This window comes from Saccopteryx leptura, chromosome 8 (assembly GCF_036850995.1).
Source record: "Saccopteryx leptura isolate mSacLep1 chromosome 8, mSacLep1_pri_phased_curated, whole genome shotgun sequence".
Taxonomy (NCBI): domain Eukaryota; kingdom Metazoa; phylum Chordata; class Mammalia; order Chiroptera; family Emballonuridae; genus Saccopteryx; species Saccopteryx leptura.
This window is the reverse complement of record NC_089510.1, coordinates 67795815-67817318: the sequence shown is the minus strand read 5'-3', so window position 1 is coordinate 67817318 and position 21504 is coordinate 67795815. Positions and strand designations below refer to the sequence as shown.

The following is a 21504-nucleotide window of genomic DNA, read 5'->3' as shown; positions in this document are numbered from 1 at the left end:
TAAAAATTTCCACAAAAAAACTGTCAGAATAAACTAATTAAGCAATGTCATGGGATACACAACCAACACACATACATTAGTTGTGTTTTTATCCACTAAATAGAGACAATCTGAAAAGGAAATTAAACATATAATTTCATTACAATAACATCATAAAGAATAAAATATTTGGGAATAAACATAACCAAGGAAGTAAAAGACTTGTAAAAACTAAAACTACAAAACATTGCTGAAATAAATGAAAGACAAGAGAAATCAATGGAGAGATATTCTACATTCACGGATGAGAAGACAATATTGTTTAAAATTTTATTTTATTTTATTTATTCATTTTTAGAGAGGAGAGAGAGACAGAGAGGGAGAGAGAGGAGAGAGAGACAGAGAGAGAGAAGGGGGGAGGAGCTGGAAGCATCAACTCCCATATGTGCCTTGACCAGGCAAGCCCAGGGTTTCGAACCGGCGACCTCAGCATTTCCAGGTCGACGCTTTATCCACTGCGCCACCACAGGTCAGGCAAGACAATATTGTTTAGATGTTCATAATACCTAAAGCAATCCACAGATGCTATGCAATCCCTATGGCAATTTTTGAATAGAAAAATTCATTCTAAAATTTGTATGTACTCTCAAGGGACTTTAAATAGTGAAAAACAATTTTGAAAAAGAACAAGGTTGGAGGACTCATATATCCTGATTTAAAAATATATCACAGGCCCTGGCCAGTTGGCTCAGCAGTAGAGTGTCGGCCCGGCGTGTGGGAAGTCCTGGGTTCTATTCCTGACCAGGGCACACAGGAGAAGCGCCCATATGCTTCTCTACCCTTACCCTTCTCCTTTCTCTCTATCTCTCTTTCCTTCCTGTAGCCAAGGCTCCATTGGAGCGAAGTTGGCCCAGGTGCTGAGGATGGCTCCATCCGCCACCTCAGACATCAGAATGGCTCCAGCTGAAACAGACAATGCTTCAGATGGGCAGAGCATCACCCCCTAGTGGGCATGCTGGGTGAATCCTGGTCGGGCACATGTGAGAGTCTGTCTCTGCCTCCCTGCTTCTCACTTCAGAAAAATACAACAAAAAAACATATCACAAAGCTATAGTAATCAAAACAGTGTGGTATTAGCATCAAGACAGACAAATAAATCCATGAAATAGAATAGAAATAAACCCTCACATATATGGTCATATGATTGTTGACTAGGATGCCAACATTATACAATGGGGAAAGACAGTCTCTTCAACAAATAGTGTTGGCAAAACTGGATATGCATAAGCAAAAGAATGAGGCTGGACCCTTATCTTACTCCTTATACAAAAATTAACTCAAATGTATTAAAGACCTAAGTGTAAAATTTAAAACTACAATATTACTAGAGAAAACACAGGGGGAAGTTTTATGACATTGGACTTTGCAATGGTTTCTTAGATATGACACCAAAGCACAGGAAATTAAAGCAAAAATAAATAAATAGAACTATATCAAACTTAAAATTTTTCTGCATCAAAGAACACAATCAACAGCGAAAAGTTAGTCTATAGCAGGGGTCCCTAAACTACAGCCCGCAGGCCGCATGCGGCCCCCTGAGGCCATTTATCCGCCCCCGCCGCACTTCCGGAAGGGGCACCTCTTTCATTGGTGGTCAGTGAGAGGAGCATAGTTCCCATTGAAATACTGGTCAGTTTGTTGATTTAAATTTACTTGTTCTTTATTTAAATATTGTATTTGTTCCCCCTTTTTTTTTACTTTAAAATAAAATATGTGCAGTGTGCATAGGGATTTGTTCATAGTTTTTTTTATAGTCCGCCCTCCAATGGTCTGAGGGACAGTGAACTGGCCCCCTGTGTAAAAAGTTTGGGGACCCCTGGTCTATAGAATAGAAGAAATTATTTATAAATTATATCTCTGATAAGGGATTAATATTCAGAATATATTATATAAAGAACTCCTACAACTCAACAATAAAAAATCAAATAACCTGTTTAAAAAATGTGCAGAGGAGCCCTGGCCAGGTAGCTCAGTTGGTTAGAGTGTTGTCCCAAAACACCAAGGTTGTGGGTTTGGTCCCTGGTCAGAGTACATACAAGAATCAATGAATGTATAAATAAGTGGAACAACAAATCAATGTTTCTCTCTCTCCATTTGTCTGTCTCAAATCAATTAAAAAAAAATTTTTAATGTGTAAAGGACTTGATAGACATTTTTCCAAAAATGATATACAAATGCCAAAAAGCATTAAAAAAGATGCTTAACATCACTAATCATCAAAGAAATGCGAATAAAAAGCACAATGAGATACTGCGAATACAAAATACAACATCACACCCATTAGTTTGGCTACCATCAAAATAACAGAAAATAGCATGTTGGTGAGAATGTGGAGGAACTGGAACCCTTGTGCACCACTGGTAGGATTATGGTGGAAGTGCTATGGAAAACTGTATGGAGGCTTCACAAAGATTAAAACAATTGCCAAATGACCCAGCAATCTCACTTCTGGGTATATAGCCAAGAGAATTAGAAGCAGGTCTCAGGGAGATACTTGCACACTCATGTAATAACAGCACTATTCACAATAGCCAAGAAGTGAAAACAGCCCAAATTCATCAATGGATGAATGAATAAACAAAGTGTGGTATATACATACAATGAAATATTACTCAGCTGTAAAAAGGAAGGAAATCCTGTCAGCTGTAAAAAGGAAGGAAATGCCACCAGACAGATGACTCTTAAGGATATTATTTTAAGTGAAATTAGTAAGTCACAAAGACAAATACTATATGATTCCACTTAGCTGAGTTCTCTAAAGTAGTCGAATTCATAGAAACAAAAAGTAGAGTGGAAGTTACCAGAGGTTAGAGGGAGGGGGAAAAGTGGAGTTGTTTAATGGGTATAAAGCTTCAGATTTGCAAGATAAGAATGTTCTGGAGACCTGTTTCACAACAATGTGAATATGCTTGACACTACTGAACTTTACGATTAAAAATGGTTAAGATGGTAAATTTTATGTTTTTTACCACAAGAAAAAAAACAAAAAACAAGGAAGAGATGCCTTCTCTTTCAATTTCTGAGTATTATTCTGTTGGGACACAGGTCTGGCATCACAACAGCCATCCTGTCATCACCAGGAAAGTATCAGACACTCTGAATATGGTCAAGTAGGAAGAAAAGTCATGGGTCTTTGAGTCCATGATTCAGCTGACCGTGGAGTTCCTCTACCATAGGGCTTCTTGTATGTGGTATAATCATCGTTTCTTATTGCCGTAAGCCACTTATGTGTTCTGTCTTTGAAATCAAAAGCATCTAATAGATGCTTTATTACTGCCCCAAATAAATGAATGCTTGAAGAAACTTCACTGGAATGTAACTTTGGGAGGGCAGAGGGTTTTTTTTTTTTTTTTTTTTTTTTTTTTTGTCAGCTTTGTTCATTGGCATATAGAACAGTGCCTGGCACACAGTAGATGCTCAATAAGTATGTATTTGGTAAATGAATAACGTTTAGGATCCTTCTTCCCCTACACCCTCCACCTCCCATGTATCACCCCACAAGGCTCAGACTAAGTGTCACTTACACAGGCAGGCCTTCTCTGAAATCCCCAAATCCCCTCTGCATTCCCTGAAACTTTGATTAGGGCCTCTAGTAACAAGCAGTCATTGTCCGCTGTCAGCACTTGTCCTAGCTGTGCTTCCCTATATAGAGGTGTAATGATTTGTTTAGTGAGTGTTTCTCCCACTGGATTATAAGACCCATGAATGCAGGAACTGGGTCTCGTTCATGATCACAGCTTCAACCCCCAGCACGGTGCTTAATATAGTGTGGCACCCAAAAGTTTTGAAATCCAATTTATAAATCAGCCTTTTTGATTACTTAGAATATTGAAAGTTGTTTGTACCTAAGTTGAAGGATCAAAGAGGGTGCTATTTACAAAGTTTTCAATAACTTCAATGAGGGAGGGGCTTCAAATTAAGCCATTTATAAAATCTGAGCTTAGATTTGTAATGTTTTTCTTTTAAGGATTACTTTCATTTGTTTGGTTTGGGAGCACTCTTATTTGACATTATTTGCTAAATGAATTTTATATTCAATTAATCTCTTAGTGCTTCTCTGTAAAACTGCCACCAGAGCCCGTAAGTGGATTCTGCCAAACTGACATAGAAACGTTTTTATTATCTATTCCATTACCATTACTTCATTTATTATATGAAGACAATTGCTTTAATAAGAATTGTATTTGCCCTTCAAATTGGTACAACACTAAGGAATCCCAAGAAGTATTTTGTAGAAGAAAAGGAAGTGGAGGAGACAAAAAAAGAAAAGAGGAGGAAGAATCAAGCAGACATTGGATACAAGTTTCTACTACTAAAGGAAATGTGATCCAATTTTTAAAGAGTGCAAGTGGTTTACGAGTAGGTGACAGGAACCTTTCGTAGAACAGTAAATGATGGTTTTGATGACAGGGTACATTCTATACCTGCACTGTTTAATGTGATAGCTGCTAGCCGTACATGTGACTGTTCAAATTTGAATAAAATTAAAATAAAATGTTCAGTTCCCCTATTGCACTAGTCACATTTCAAGCACTCAATAGCTACATGTGACAAGTTGCTATTGTATTGAACAGTGCAGACATAGAGCACTTCACAGAACATCACTGCATGACACTGGACAGCGCAGGTCTAAATATTCCTCCCAGTAATTACTACCAGTGAGTGACGCAAGCCTTAGGATCACCAGGAGAAACAGCCATACTATAAATGTACAGGATCTGTTCCCCACTGTATTCTCTTCGGAAACAAATTTCTTAAACATAATCCTTCCCTGTCCCCTTCACTTAGTAATAGTTACAGCTTTTAAAACTTTTCTTGGGTTTCATTGAAGGAGAACCTCCTCCTATTCTCTGCTGAGTGACCTGGACATTGCACACAAACTTACAGTTTGGTCTCATCAGCCTCCTTCTGCATAATTTCAAGAATCATACGGCACGCTTCAGATGTCCCCTCTGGGGTGGCATGGATGGTGACGGGCTTCTCTGCGGCCCCAGAGTTTTCCTTCCTGTGGATGTCTACCCTGTAGGAAGAGAATTGGGAGCCATAGCACAACGCTATCTGGAACAGGATCCTAGTTAGTCCCAAGACAGCACTGCACCAGCCACCGTACAGGAAGGACACAGACAAGGAAGTGTTATCAGCACGTCTGCAACCAATGCCATTCTCCAAGAAGGCAGCAAGCAGTGCAGGGCATTCTGTGCCAAACTTGAATCCTTTGCAGTTCCCCTTAGATAGGAATACTTCTGACAGATGTGCTATGGGATGAAGCACCAAGCCAACTTGGTAATGAAGCTAGCTTGGTCAATGAAGTACTTTGTGTGATCTTTCAAAAGACTGTAGAATAAAGAGTCAAGTGAGCTGGGTAATACCGCACACACATTGGCACAGTGCCACTCTCTGAACTGATTACAGCTTTTAAAAGCTAGATGTTAATCCAAACCCAGACACCACAATCCAGCAAGCTTTATATATTTGAGTGTGGATAGAAAACAGAGGTGTGTCCTCTCTCTCTCTGTTTGGGTTTCTTTGCTACTGGGAAGCCTGCCTTCTTCCAGGCTCTTAAAACTAATGGCTTAAAATCTTGATGAGTTTGTCAGATTTCTTGGTGTAGTTGTGGCCTTAGTTATTTTTGTAACTTTCAAAATTACATGATTGTATCCCCTTTTACTCTGGCTGCTAGGAATCCCAGATCCAAGTCTGGCTTGTCTCTAGAATTGGGCACACACTTTAAGAACTGACCTTACTTCTGTGTGTGTATGTGTGTGTGTGTGTGTGTGTGTGTGTGTGTATTTGTGACAGAAACAGAGAGAGACAGAAAGAGGAACAGATGGGGTCAGACAGACAGGAAGGGAGAGAGATGAGAAGCATCAATTCTTCGTTGTGGCTCCTTAGTTGTTCATTGATTACTTTCTCATATGTGTCTTAAATGGAAGAGGGGCTATAGCAGAGCAAGTGACCCCTTGCTCAAGCCAGCAACCTTGGGCTTCAAGCCAGTGACCTTTGGGCCCAAGCCAGTGACACCACACTCAAGCTGGTGAGCTCACGCTCAAGCTAGCAACCTCAGAATTTTGAACCTGGGTCCTCTGCCTCCTAGTCTGACGCTCTATCCACTGTGCCACAGCCTGGTCAAGCCAACCTCACTTGGTTTTAAACTTGTTGCCATTTTAAAACCATTTTAATTTTTGGAAGAAAAAGACATAAAGGAAAATCACTTTCATAGTTAAGCAAACGTGGAGGGGGAAAAAAGGGCTGATTTTCAAATATAAGGATCATCAGATAGTACTTCCCTCTCTCTATTATCTCTTTATTTCACTCCTATGATTTCATAATTGGACTACAATTTCCATTATTTGAAAGTAGCTTAGATACAAGGAAAATAGTGTTTTCTCTTTCAAATTACAAGATACGGAGTACGTGGCCTAAATAAAATGCACAAGGCATGTAAGTAACTAATACTTGTCAGTAACTTGGTGTTTTGTAATTTAAGTGCTTTCAAAGTAATTATTACATTCAATCTGCCTGACTGTCCTAATTTTTACAATAACCTTTGCTTATAGAAGAAGCGATTGATGCTCAGAGAGGTGAAATGTTTTTCCAGATCATAAAGCCATTAAGTGGTAAGACTTGAACATGGCCCTTTGTTTTAAAATCCTGTGCTTTCTTTGTTACATCATGTTATGGACATATGAACATATAAAAATCAACAGCCCCATGAGTCCTTTTATTTACTACAATTTCTACTACCAGGTCAGTCTCCTTAAACAGACAGAAAACTAAACATAAGGCTAATATACTTTATTTCTTACTCAATATAGCTGGAACTCACTCACGTCCTTTACGTAGCTTTTTGTGAGCCTATCTAGGTGGTTTCAAAGAACGACCACCATCCAGTGCTCTGACTGAGGGCAACTAAGATAAGAGGGTTCTAGGATCCCACAAAGTTCAGCTCCATACCCCCACTGTTTTAGAAATAGATGCATTCACAAGCATTAGTTAGCTTATAAGAAAAATTCTTGGCTGTGAGGTCATTAGTGCCTTCTTGATGAACTTTTAAGAGTTTCAGAGTATAACCTTTAGGCAACTGACATGAAAAGTTCATGAAAGCTGCTAACCTTCTGTTAGTCTGTTAATAGTTCTGTTTAAAGAAGCCACCATCCCATATAGCACAGCCCCCCACTGCTGATGCAAGCAATAGCAACTGGAGGATGGCTGGGACCCACCAGCACTCAGGGGACCCCTCAGAAGGAAGCAAAGGAAGCCCCGGAGGCACGTACCGGGACTGGGTCTGCTTAGTGATGTTCTTTATGGTCAAGCCCTCCTTTCCGATGATGGCACCAACAAACTGGGTGGGGACCAGGATCCGAAGCGGGAAATCAATCTGTCTGGCCTGAGAAGAGCCCCCAGGGGCGTGGCCTTGCTCCCTGGAAGAGTGGTCCCCACGCTGGGCTCGCTGAGGGGGCGAAGGGGAGCTCACCTCTTCATCCGGGATGTAGGAAATCTTGAAGGAGTAGTTCTCAAACTGATGCCCGCTAAGCTTCTCGATGGCTCTGAAATGCAGCAGGAACCGGCGAGCTTTGTTAGCAACATCAAAGACCCTCCAGGTCAGTGGACTGGTTCATTCACTCTCATTTACTGGTTGCCTATGTGAGTGCCATTAATCCTCACAGAGTATACAGTGGTGAGCATGACAGATGCCATCTTTGCTCCCTTGGAGCTTGTGGCTAACAATTACACAGTAATCACAGTCTACGGGCCTGGTCAGACGTGATATACAATTATGCATTTGACTTTTTAAAAGATTTTATTTATTGATTTTAGAGAAAGGAGAGAGAGAAATGGGGGGCGGGGGAGCATCAACTCCTAGTAGTTGCTTGTCATATGTGCCTTGACCGGGCGAGCCCGGGGTTTTGAACTGGTGACTTCAGCATTCCAGGTTGATGCTTTATCCACTGCGCCACCACAGGTCAGGCACATTCCGTTTTTTTTAACCACCCAAGACTGTCTCCCCCTTATCAAAGGTTCTTTTTTAATGTCAGTATAAAATTATGACTTTTTTTTTTCTTCTCCCTACTCTTCTTTCTTTTTAATTATTTTTATTTATTTATTCATTCTAGAGAAGGGGGGGAGGAGCAGGAAGCATCAACTCCCATATGTGCCTTGACCGAGCATGCCCAAGGTTTCGAACTGGCAACCTCAGCGTTCCAGGTCGATGCTTTATCCCACTGCGCCACCACAGGTCAGAGGCATGACTCTTTTTTAAATCATTATAGTATTTACTATTGAAAATTCAGAAAACCACAAATAAGAAAAAGTTCTAACATCTATATCTACCTTATTTTTCTTAAATATAAATATATTATTTATAAAAACAAATATACATACTTTTTTCTAACCTTTAAAAAATCATTAATATTCTAAACATTTTCCCAAGTCATTAAATATACTCCAATTTAACATTTATAGGCTATGTAACATTCTATTGATTTACCATAGTTTTTGCAAATGATTCTCCAGTGTTCATATACTGTACATATAAAGTCTAATCTTTTACTATGTTTTATTTTTTAGTGAAAGAGACAGACAGAAGGGAGATGAGAAGCATCAACTTGTAGTTGTGGCACCTTAGTTGTTCATTGTTTATTTCTCATATGTGCCTTGACTAGGGGGCTGCTGCCAAGCCAGTGACCCGTCAGTGACCCTTTGTTCAAGCCAGTGACCTTGGGCTCAAGCCAGTGATTTTGGGCTTCAAGCCTGCGATCATGGGGTCATATCTAAGATCCCGCACTCAAGCCAGCGACCCCACACTCAAGCCAGCAACCTTGGTGTTTCGAACTTGGGTCCTCAGCATTTCAGGTCAATGCTCTATCCACTGTGCCACCACCTGGTCAGGCCAATTGTTTACTATTATATACAGTGTTGTCATAGGTCTCTTTGCAATTACAACACTGCACACAGGATAAATGCCTAGTAGAGCTGCTAGATCAGAGAGTAAGCAGAATTCTAGCATTAAGTATTCTAGCATTTCCATTCTGGAAATGTTTCAACATTTACTATCCTATAGTAGTTAAGACAGACACCATTTGTTTCTTTAAGTCCTCAAAAGCACAGAATATTATCTAAAAACATTTATTAATTTAATAGGGAATAAATAATATCCCACTATTGCATTTTAAAAAATATACATTAAATGGAACAATTTTTTACATGTTTCTGGCAGCATGGAAAAACAATAGCCCTATTGTACTGTGTTAATGTTTAGGGTTCGTGAAATTATTGCAAAGCAGCACCTTTTGAGTTCAATAAAAACAACAAAGTAATATGTACAGAAGTCCTACCTACGTGGCAGCTGGACAAGAATGTAAAGTGAGTTAGATCTTGCTTATACATATGTGCAAAAGTCAACAGAAAATGAATTATTGCCTTTTCTAAGGCAAAATTAACTTTTTGAAAACTATCTGTATGAAAATGGGTTAAATATGTCTTCATGTGTGTTAAAACCTTGAAAATGAAATAAATCTATAATCCTGGGATGTAGAACCAAGGTTCCGTCACATCCATAAAGCATGACCACATGTGACCATATTCTAGTTATGATGAGCTAATGGGCACTTCAAGAACCTTCTATGAAAAGCAACTTGTTGACCTGTGGTGGCGCAGTGGATAAAGCGTCGACCTGGAAATGCTGAGGTCGCCAGTTCAAAACCCTGGGCTTGCCTGGTCAAGGCACATATGGGAGTTGATGCTTCCAGCTCCTCCCCCCCTTCTCTCTCTGTCTCTCTCTGTCTCTCCCTCTCCTCTCTAAAATGAATAAATAAAAAAAAAAGAAAAAAATTTAAAAAAAAAAAAAAAAAAAAGAAAAGAAAAGCAACTTGTTTTTGTTGTTTATTAGAAACCTCAATCCCATGTCCTTTAATAGCCAACCTCAAAATGAACCACCACCAAGCCAGGTGCTCCACAACTTTTTAAAAAATTAATTAATTAATTAATTTTGGAGAGAAGAGAGAAAGAGAGAAGGGTGGAGGAGCAGGAAGCATTAAGTCCCATATGTGCCTTAACCCAGGAAGCCAGGGTTTTGAACTGGCGACCTCAGCATTCCAGGTTGACACTTTATCCACTGCACCACCAGAGGTCAGGTCTGGTGCCCCCTGATTAACCACTACCAGACACTTCTCCCTGCTGATGTCATTGAGGTAGATCACCCTTTTAATATTACACAGGAAAAATTGATGTTTTAGTCTCCATTCCATTAATGTGGATAAAATATAGGCTTGTGCTTCTTTATCTTGGTGCATGGAGAACACTTGCAGTAAAAGTGGCTCCTGGTGGTTAGCAGAGTCTAGGCGACACAATGTCACAGAGATGGTGCTTTCTATTCCTGACCATGTCAAGATACAGCTCCCCCATCTGCACATCTGCTTTGACGCCATGGCTCAACATTTTTCAAGATAAAAGACTATACAATTAACAAACAGCCATCATGGTATAAGTGCCCTGGAGCTTCAGTGGCATGTCAAAGGTCTGTATTTTTTCAGAAAGGTTTATAAACAGAGGATTCAACTGAATTCAAGGAGAACCCTTCAAAAAAATTCGAAGGAAGCCCAAATGCACTTACATTTTTGCTTCTTCTCTTGTTGCATATGTGACATTGACAACAGCAGTTTCTGTGTCTGTGTTGACTAGGAAAGAAGCAATAAATACATTGTCAGAAAAAAAAGCTGTCACCTTTAACGTAATGTAAACAGACGTACTTTAGAGACAAATGCATAAATAATTCATTGCCCTAACTTTAGAGTTATTTGAAACTCTACCTTTATTCATGTGCATTTATAGTAGTTTGTAATCAATTATATGTTCACATTTGTAATTAATTGTATACATAACTCAAAGCTAATATTTTCCCTTATTTTATAGACACTTTTGCATGGGTACATGTATATGTACATTTTCTGTTGTTTGTTTTTATTTTGTTTTCCTTTTTTGTATTTTCCCAAAGTTATAAGCAGGGAGGCAGTCAGACTCCCGCATGCGCCCGACCAGGATCCACCTAGCATGCCCACCAGGGGGCAATGCTCTGCCCATCTGGGGCGTTGCTCCATTGTGGCAGGAACCATTTTAGCGCCTGAGGCAGAGGCCATGGAGCTTTTCTCAGCACCCGGGCCAACTTTGCTGCAATGGAGCCTTGGCTGAGGGGAAAAGAGAGACAGAGAGAAAGGAGAAGGGGAAGGGTGGAGAAGCAGATGGGCACTTCTTCTGTGTGCCCTGGCCAGGAATTGAACCCAAGACTTACACGCCAAGCCGACGCTCTATCAGTGAGCCAACCGGCCAGAGCCAAGGAATCATTCTTATAAGTTGGCTTATCTTAGTTCATAATTGCTGCTTCTTTCAAAGTCAGAAGTCAAAAATAAATTTAAAAGGCAAGATAAAACTTTCTCAATCCAACCCAGTAAACTTAAAGCAAATATATTGATTTTCCCAAAACAAGCATTCTTGACTAAGTTAAATTCTCTGCTTAAAATGTTTAAACTACTGGAAGACCTAGACTTAACAACAACATTAAGTTAAGGATAATTCAACAACCACAATAGAGCTGCTTTTCAAAGTAATAATAAAACCCTACAGCGTAGAAATTATTTTTTTAATTTAAAAATTTTATTTTTCATTTATTGTGTTGACACGGTTTCAAGTGTCCCACTCAATATAGCACCCTCTACTCAGCGCATCCTGCCCCACCATGCCCCATGCGGTCTCTTTCCACTCATTTCCCCCTTTTGTCCGCCCCCCTGCCTCCACTCCATCTTTTCCTCTGGCTATTGCTATCCTATTTTTTTGTATTTGCATTATGAATATATAATTTGACTAACCCTTCACCTTCTTTGATCTCATCCCCCTTTCCCCCTACCTTCTGACAGCTGTCCATCTGTTCCCTGTGTCCCTGCCTCTGTTTCTATTTTGTTCCTCAATTTATTGTGTTGATTAGATTCTACATAAGTGAGATCATATGGTATTTGTCTTTCTCTGATTGGCTTATTTCACTTAGCATAATAATCTCCAGGTCTGCCCGACCAGGCAGTGGCGCAGTGGATAGAGCATCGGATTGGGATGCCGAGGTCCCAGGTTCAAGACCCCGAGGTTGCCAGCTTGAGCGCGGGCTCCTCTGGTTTGAGCAAAGCTCACCAGCTTGGACCCAAGGTCGCTGGCTCAAGCAAGGGGTCCCTCGGTCTGCTGAAGGCCCGTGGTCAAGGCACATATGAGAAAGCAATCAATGAACAACTAAGGTGTCGCAATGTGCAACGAAAAATTGATGACTGATGCTTCTCATCTCTTTCCATTCCTGTCTGTCTGTCCCTATCTATCCCTCTCTCTGACTCTGTCTCAAAAACAAAAACAAAAATCTCCCGGTCCATCCATGTTGTTGCAAAAAAGTAGGAGTTCCTTCTTTTTTACAGCTGAGTAGTATTCAAATGCATAAATGTACTACAGCTTTTTTATCCACTTGTCCACTGATAGACATTTGGGCTGTTTCCAGATATTGGCTATTGTAAACAATGCTGCAATAAACATACGGGTGCATGTCTTCTTTTGAATTAGTGTTTTGGGATTCTTAGGATAAATTCCGAGAAGTAGAATAGCTGGGTCATAAGGCAGTTTTCCATTTTTAATTTTTTTTTTTTTTTTTTTGAGGAAATGCCATATTGTTTTCCACAGTGGCTGCATGAGTCTGCATTCAGCAGTGCAGGAGGGTTCCCTTTTCTCCACACCTTCGCCAGCACTTGTTGTGTGTTGTTTTGTTAATGAGCTCCACTCTGATAGGTGTGAGGTGGTATCTCATTGTGGTTTTAATTTGCATTTCTCTGATGACTAGTGACTTTGAACATTTTTTCATATGCCAATTAGCCATCTGTATGTCCTCTTTGGAGAACTGTCTATTCAAGTCCTTTGCCTATTTTTTAAAGTACATTTTATTTTATTATTATTATTATTTTTTTTTTAACAGAGGCAGAGATAGACAGGGACAGACAGACAGGAACGGAGAGAGATGAGAAGCATCAATTATCAGTTTCTCGTTGCGCGTTGTGACTTCTTAGTTGTTCATTGATTGCTTTCTCACATGTGCCTTGACCGCGGGCCTTCAGCAGACCGAGTAACCCCCTGCTGGAGCCAGCGACCTTGGGTCCAAGCTGGTGAGCTCTTTGCTCAAGCCAGATGAGCCCGCGCTCAAGCTGGCGACCTCGGGGTCTCGAACCTGGGTCCTTCCGCATCCCAGTCCGACGCTCTATCCACTGCGCCACCACCTGGTCAGGTCTTTGCCTATTTTTTAATTGGATTGTTTACCTTCCTGGTGTTGAGTTTTAGAAGTTCTTTATAAATTCTGGTTATTAACCCCTTGTCAGACATATTGGTGAATATGTTCTCCCATTGAGCGGGTTGTTTTTCATTTTGTTAATGGTGTCTTTTGCTGTGCAAAAGCTTTTTAGTTTGATATAGTCCCATTTGTTAATTTTGTCCTTTATTTCACTTGCCCACTGAGATACATCAGCAAAAATATTGCTACGAGAGATACCTGAAGAGTCTCCTGCCTATGTCAGGGATCCCCAAACTTTTTACACAGGGGGCCAGTTCACTGTTCCTTAGACCGTTGAAGGGCCAGACTATAAAAAAGAACTATGAACAAATCCCTATGTACACTGCAAATATCTTATTTTAAAGTAAAAAAACAAAACGGAAATAAATACAATATTTAAAATAAAGAACAAGTAAATTTAAATCAACAAACTGACTAGTATTTCAATGGGAACTATGGGCCTGCTTTTGGCTAATGAGATGGTGGTGCCCCTTCCAGAAGTGCAGCGGGGGCCTGATAAATGGCCTCAGGGGGCCGCATGCGTGGGCCGTAGTTTGGGGACCCCTGGCCTATGTTTTCCTCGAGGACAGTGGTCAGCAAACTCATTAGTCAACAAAGCCAAAGACCAATAGTACAATGATTGAAATTTCTTTTGAGAGCCAAATCTTTTAAACTTAAAATATATAGGTAGGTACATTCCTTATCGAGGTAATGCCCGCACGTGGTATTTTGTGGAAGAGTCGCATTCAAGGGGCCAAAGAACTGCATGTGGCTCGTGGTTTGCCGACCACTGCTCTAGGATTTTTTTTTTTTGCTCTAGGATTCTTATGGTTTCACAATTCACATTTAAGTCTTTTATCCATTTTAAGTTTATTTTTGTGAATGGTGTAAGTTGGTAGTCTAGTTTCATTTTTTTTGCATGTACTTGTCCAATTTTCCCAACACCATTTATTAAAGAGACCTTTACTCCATTGTGTACTCTTGCATCCTTTGTCAAGTATTAATTGACCATAAAGCATGGGTTTATTTCTGGGTTCTCTGTTCTGTTCCATCAATCCGTATGACTGTTCTCATGCCAGTACCAAGTTGTTTTGATTACAATGGCCTTGCAGTATAACTTCAGTTTCAAGATTGTTAAGGCTATTAGGGTTCTTTTTTGGTTCCATATAAATTTTTGGAATGCTTTTTTTAGATCTTTGAAGTATGCCCTTGGTGATTTAACAGGAATTGCATTGAATCTGTAGATTGGTTTGGTTAATGTGTGTATGTGTGTGTGTGTCTGTGTGTGTGAATTTTTTTTAATTAAAAAATTTTCCCTTTTTATTTTGAAATTAAATTTAATGGGGTGACATTGATGAATGAGTAGATAGGTTTCAAGTGAACATCTCTATACCATTTGAACTGTTGATTTGTGTTGTGTGCCCATCACCCAAAGTCAGATAATTTCTGTGACCTTATATTTATTTGTCCCTCTTTACTTCCCCTCTCACCCCCTCCCTCAGGTAACCACGTAACTTTTACCTGTCTGTGAGTCTCAGTTTTATAAACCGCCTATGTGGGATATATCTTTGTTCCTCTTCACTCTCTCCCTTCCCCCTACTCCCTGGTAACCACTTAACATTTATCTATATAGTAAGGGCATTTTAACAATGTTAATTCTTTCTATCTATGAACACAGTATATGCTTCCCCTTGTTTGTATCTTCCTCAATTTTTTTTTTCAACGTCTTATAACTTTCCAGTATAAGTTTTTTACCTCCTTGGTTAAATTTATTCCTAGGTACTTTATTATTTTTTCTTGTTGTAATAGTAAATGGGATTCTTTCCTTATTTTTTTCTGACAGTTCATTATTGGTGTATAAAAATGGAACTGATTTCTGAGTATTAATTTTATATTCTGCTATTTTGCCAAATTCATCTATCAGTTCTAGCAGTTTTTTAGCAGAGACTTTAGGGTTTTCTGTGTACAGAATCATGTCATCAGCAAATAATGACAGCTTTGCTTTGTCTTTTCCAATTTGGGTGCCTTTTATTTCTTTTTCTTGTCTGATTGCTGTGGCTAGGACTTCCAGAACTATGTTGAATAAGAGTGATGAAAAGAGATACAGTTGTCCCTTGCCATATCCTGGTTCACTTTTTGTGGTCTCACTGTATCACAGATTTTTAAATTGTATATATCTAATTTTGTATCATGGATTTTTGGCTATATCGTGGGATTTTGCAGTATATAGGTATATTTATATATTTATTATTTTAATTATTTTTGCAGTAGAATAAACATTTTCTAGCCTAAAAATTGAAAACAATATTAAAAAATATAAAAAATACTAATTAAAACATTAAAAGAATATTAAATCTAGATAAAATATGTAGCATAGAATTTTGTATGTTGTTAAAATTCTGTAGGTTTAAGAGTGTAGAAAGTGTTTAAGAGCATAGGAAGTGTTTATAGGAGTGTGGGAAAGGTTAGTAACTGTGGGAAAGGTTTATAAGAGTGTGAGGAGGGTTTATAAAGCCTTAAAATATATGTAAATAATAAAATAAATATAAGGTCACTACTTCGTGGATTTTCACCTATTGCAGGGGGTTCTGGAACCTAATCCCTGCAATAGATGAGGGACCACTGTACTCTGCCTTGTTCCTGATCTTAAGGAGATTGCTTTTAATTTTTGCCCACTGAGTATGATGTTGGCTGTCGGTTTGTCACATATGGCCTTTATTAGGTTGAGATATGTTTCCCGTAATCCCACTTTGCTGAGTTTTGATCATAAATGGATGCTGGATTTTATCAAATGCTTTTTCTGAATCTATTGATATAATCATGTAATTTTTATCTTCCTTTTATGTGATGAATCACGTTTATTGATTTCCAAATATTGTACCAGCCTTGCCTCCCTGGAATAATTCCCACTAGATCATGATTTATATAATCTTTCTGATGTATTGCTGGATCTGGTTTGCTAATAATATTTTGTTGAGAATTTTAGCATCTATGTTCATCAGGGATATTGGTCTACAGTTTTCTTTCTTAGTAGTGTCTTTACCTGGTTTTGAAATGAGGATAATGTTTGCCTCATAAAAGGAGCTTGGAAGTCTTCCCTCCTCTTGAATTTTTTGAAATAGCTTGAGAAGAATAGGTGTTAATTCTTCTTTAAATGTTCAGTAAAATTTGCCTGTGAAGCCATCTGGTCCAAGACTTCTGTTTCCTGGGAGTTTTTGATAACCGTTTCAATTCATTTGTTGTCATTGGTCTGTTTAGGTTTTCTGATTCTTCCAGATTGAGTTTTGGAAGACTGTATATTTCTAGGAATTTATCCATTTCATCTAGGTTGTCCAATTTTTTGGCATATAGATCTTCACAGTATTTTCTTACAATCCTTTGTATTTCTGTGATGTCAGTTGTTACTTCTCCACTTTCATTTCTAATTTTATTTGAGTCCTCTCTCTTTTGTCTTGATGAGTCTGGTTAAAAGTTTGTCAATCTTGTTTTCCTTTTCAAAGAACCAGCTCTTGGTTTCATTGATCTTTTGTATTTTTTTTTTAGATTCTATGTCATTTATTCCTGCTTTTATCTTTATTTCCCTCCTTCTACTTCCTCTGAGATTTATTTGTTGTTCTTTTTCTAGTTCATTAAGATGCAGGGTTGTTTATTTGAACTTTTTCTTGCTTCTTAAGGTATGCCTATTGTAAGGTGGTCAGCAATGGGGGAAGGTCACGTGAGGAACCCAGACCCAGAAACTTTGGCTAGAGCCGCCCACACCCATGCGCGCCAAAAGAAACTTCCTAAGAGTCCTTGGAAAAAGAGCGACTGTCCGTCAGCCAGTGAGATTTCATCACGTCATATCAACTCCACCACCCTAGATGAGACCCTTTAAATATTCCCCACACGGGTCACCCTATGCGACTTCCCTGGCTTCTGTCCCCTGGGACCACAGAACCTCGTCAGGCAGGATGCGCTGTACTCAATAAAGCCTTTTATTATTCCACACTTCATGGTTGGTTACATCCTTCCTTCTTCCTTGGCAGGGAAAAATACCTTACACCTATAATGCTATGAACTTCCCTCTCAGTGCTGCTTTTGCTGTGTCCCATAGATTTTGAGTTGTTGTATGTGCATTTTCATTTGTTTCAAGGAAATTTATTTCTTCCTTGATCTCACTGTTAACCCATTCATTATTTAATATTATTTAATAGCATGCTATTTAGCCTCCAAGTGTTTGAATATTTTTCAGTGTTTCTATTGTAGCTGATTTCTAGTTTCAAGCCATTGTGATCAGAAAAAATGCTTGAAATGATTTCAATCTTCTTAAATTTATTGAGATTTGCTTTGTGTCCTAACATGTGGTCTACCCTAGAGAATGTACCACGAGCCTTGAAAAAAATGTATATTCTGCTGCTCTGGGGTGAAAGGTTCCGAAGATATCAATTAAATCCAGCTAATCTAGTATGTCATTTAAGGCCACTGTTTCTTTGTTAATTTTCTGTCTGGAAGATCTATCCATTGATGTTAGTGGGGTATTAAAATCCCCTAGTATTATAGTATTGCTGTTGATCTTCCCCTTTATGTCCATCAAAATCTGATCTATATATATTTAGGTGCTCCTATAGTAGGTGCATAGATATTTACAATGGTTATATCCTCCTGTTGGATTGCTCCCCTTATAATTATGTAGTGACCATCTTTATCCCTACTATAGCCTTTGTTTTAAAGGCTATTTTGTCAGATATAAGTATAGCTACTCCAGTTTTTCCATTTCCATTTTCATGAAATACTTTTTTTCATCCATTCACTTTTACTCTATGTGTATCTTTTGTTCTGAGGTGGGTCTCTTGTAGACAGCATATGTATGGGTCCTGTTTTCTTATCCATGCAGCTACCCTATGTCTTTAGATTGGAGCACTTAATCCATTTACATTTAAGGTTGTTATTAATATGTACTTGTTTGTTGCCACTTTATTCTTTAAAACTATAATCTTTCTCTCGATTTTTTTTTATTTCCTCTTTTTATAGCAGGTTCTTTAACATTCCTTACAGTACTGGTTTGGTGATAATGAACTCCTTGGGCCATTTTTTTCTGGGAAACTTTTTATTTCTCCTTCAATTTTAAGTGATAACTTTGCTGGATAAAGTAGTCTTGGTTGTAGGTTCTTGTTTTGCATCATTTTGACTATTTCTTAACAATCCCTCCTGGCCTGAAGTGTTTCTGTTGAGAAGTCAATGTCAGCTTTATGGGAGCTCCTATGTAGGTAATTAACTGCTTTTAGTATTCTTTCTTTGTTTCTTTTCTTTGGCATTTTCATTATGATGTGTCTTGGTGTGGACCTCTTTGAGTTTATCTTAAATGAGAGTCTCTACGTTTCTTGAACTATTGTGACCCTTTCCTTCCTTGAATTAGGAAAGTTTTCAGCTATGATTTTTTTTTTTTTTTTTTTTTTTGCTCAGTGAGAGGAGAGGAGGCAAAGACGGACTCCTGCATGTGCCCTAACCAAGATCCACCCAGCAAGCCCACTAGGGGGCGATGCTCTGCCCATCTGGGGCTGTTACTCCATTGCTCAGCAACCGAGCTCTTCTTAGCACCTGAGGCGGAGGCCATGGAGCCATGCTTAGCACCCAAGGCCAACTCGCTGCAACAGAGCCATGGCTACAGGAGACAGAGAGAGAGAGAGAGAGAGAGAGAGAGAGAGAAGGGGGGGAGAAGCAGGGCACCCACACTTCTCCACACACCGGGCTGATGCTTTACCACTGAGCCAGCTGGTTAGGGCCAGCTATGATTTCTTCAAGTTCTCTATCCCTTGTTCATTCTCTTCTCCTTTAGAAACACCTATAATGCAGGTGTTGTTTCACTTCATGTTGCCACAGAGGTCTCTTAAGAGTTTCCTCAGACTTTTTTGAGCCTCTTTTCTTTCTGCTGCTCTGCTTCTGTACTTACGTTTATTTTTTCCTCTAAATTGCTGATCCTCTGCTTCATCCAATCTGCTATTGATTCCTTCTAGTGCGGCCTTTATTTGAAATACTGTATTCACCATTTCTGACTGGTTCTTTTTTATGGTTTTAATGTGTGGGTTTTTTTAATGCTTACTATCTCTCTGTTTAAGTTCTCACTGTGATTATTTATTCTTACTTTAAGATGCTTGAGCATCCAAATAACCATTATTTTAAACTCTGCATTGATAACTTGGCTACTTCCATTTCATTTAATTCTTTTTCTGGGGATTTCTCTTGTTGATTCATTTGGGTCATATTTCTTTGCTCATTTTGTCTGTGTATTCAGTAACTCTGTTTTACTCCCAAATCTGTTGTGATGTCTTTATGAGGAAGGTGGGTTCAGTATAACCTCCGGGCCACCTGAGCTCCTTGCTCTAGGAAAGTTGTTTTTGTATGTGTGTGTGTGTGTGTGTGTGTGTGTGAGAGAGAGAGAGAGCGTGCGCACACGCGGCAGAGATAGACAGAAAGGGAGAGATGAGAAATATCAACTCGTAGTTGTGGCACTTTAATTGTTCATTGATTGCTTTTTCATATGTGTCTTGATTAGAGGGCTCCAGCTGTGCCTGTGACCCCCTGCTCAAGCCAGAGACCTTGGGCACAAGCCAGAGACCTTTGGGCTCATGCCAGCGGCCATAGGGTCATGTCTATGATCCCATGCTGATGCTGCGGCCCCTCATTCAAGCTACTGAGCCTGTGCTCAAGCCAGATGAGCCCATCCTCAAGCTGGCAACCTTGGGGTTTTGAACCTGGGTCCTCAGTGTCCCAGGTTGATGCTCTATCCACTGTAATACTGCCTGGTCAGGCTAGGAATGTTTCTTGAGGATTATATTTACCCTCCTGTTGTGAGTCTTGAATAGTATTGCCCCATTCATGGGTAGAGTTAACTCTTCAGGCTGGGTGGCCCTAAGGGTCAACCTTGATCACGTGTAGTAGACACTATGCAGTGTCTGTCCTATGGGGTGTAGTTATTCTCAGCAGGGTCTGGTGCCTGGTGGACTCTTTTTTGGGTGTGCCACTTATACAGCTAGTTGAGTCTAGCATTGATGCAATTTGTCGCTGACTACTGGTCCTCTTGGGCAGAGTTCAGGTATGGGCTGATGCCAGACATTGTTTGTAACCCACTGTGGGCTACTATCTGGAGATACCATGTTGATCACTATTTGTGCCTGCATTTTCTGTGCTTGGGTGTGTGTGGGAGGGGACAACCTGTGTATAAGGACTGCTTTCCTCCTGCTTAGAGCTGACAGCAGCTCTGTGATAGGCCCAAGTTTTTTAAAGATTATCCCCCACTTTTCAGTTGCTCTATCTCCTCTTGCAGCTGCCTGGTCTTCCCACAGAGTCTTCTATAGAAAGACTGTGGTGTGGGCTCAGACTGGCCCCACCCCACCAACCCGTCCACAGGTTGCAAGCTTGGTTGGTTAGGGCATCTGAGGTCAAGATGTTAGTGGGACCCCCTACTTTGGAGGTCTCTTGGTCAGGAGTTCAGTACAGGGAAAGTGGCCCCATCTCCAGAGCCTAATTCCTCAGCCACTACTGGATCCTCCAATTCTATTTCTCCCCAGCAAGGTGAGCAGCAGGTTCAGGTTGGGTGGGGTCAACAGTCTCCTCTGCAAAAGTTCTTTCAGCTGGGGAGTCCCTCATCATAGGGAGGAAGACTGAGAGAGTCTTCCACTGGCGCTGTTTGTGACCCCCTAGAAGATGGCTAAGCCCTTCAACCAGTCCCAACAATAGGCTCCAAGGAATTCACACTTTGAATGTCTGTGCTCTGAGCCTCTCTCCCTTTCCCTTGTGGACCTTAGCCCAGTCGGGCAGGATATCTGGGACTTCAGTTGGCTGTGAAGCTATACAACATTCAAAGCATGTGAGCTGCTGTGTAGGTGTTGACCATAGAAAGTGGAATTTGCCTTAGCTGGGTTTGGCTCCTGATGAGCTCTCTTTATCTTTGGATATACTGCTAATAAGAGTAGTTGGGTCCTGCTCTGATGTTCTCTGTAGCTGGCCTCTGGATGTATTGGTTCTGGGCCTCTTAGGAGTGATCCTGGTGCAGGCCAGTGACTGCCCATGCACTGCCCATGACTGGCCCTCAGCAACCTTCTGGAGCTATAAGCAATCCAGAGTTTGTGGCTGCCTCTGCATCC

At 40.0% G+C, this 21504-nt stretch overlaps 1 protein-coding gene across 5 annotated transcripts in view; it reads right to left on the bottom strand.

Moving 5' to 3' along the window:
* IGF2BP2 (insulin like growth factor 2 mRNA binding protein 2) overlaps positions 1-21504 on the bottom strand; it is a 189150-nt gene that overhangs the window by 31346 nt on the left and 136300 nt on the right. For all 5 annotated transcript variants that reach the window (XM_066348023.1, XM_066348024.1, XM_066348025.1 and 2 more), the window contains 3 exons: positions 10652-10715; positions 7314-7586; positions 4925-5059 (listed from right to left, as the gene is read on the bottom strand). In XM_066348023.1, the coding sequence (XP_066204120.1) occupies positions 4925-5059; positions 7314-7586; positions 10652-10715 (472 nt within the window). The remainder of the gene's footprint in view (positions 1-4924; positions 5060-7313; positions 7587-10651; positions 10716-21504) is intronic.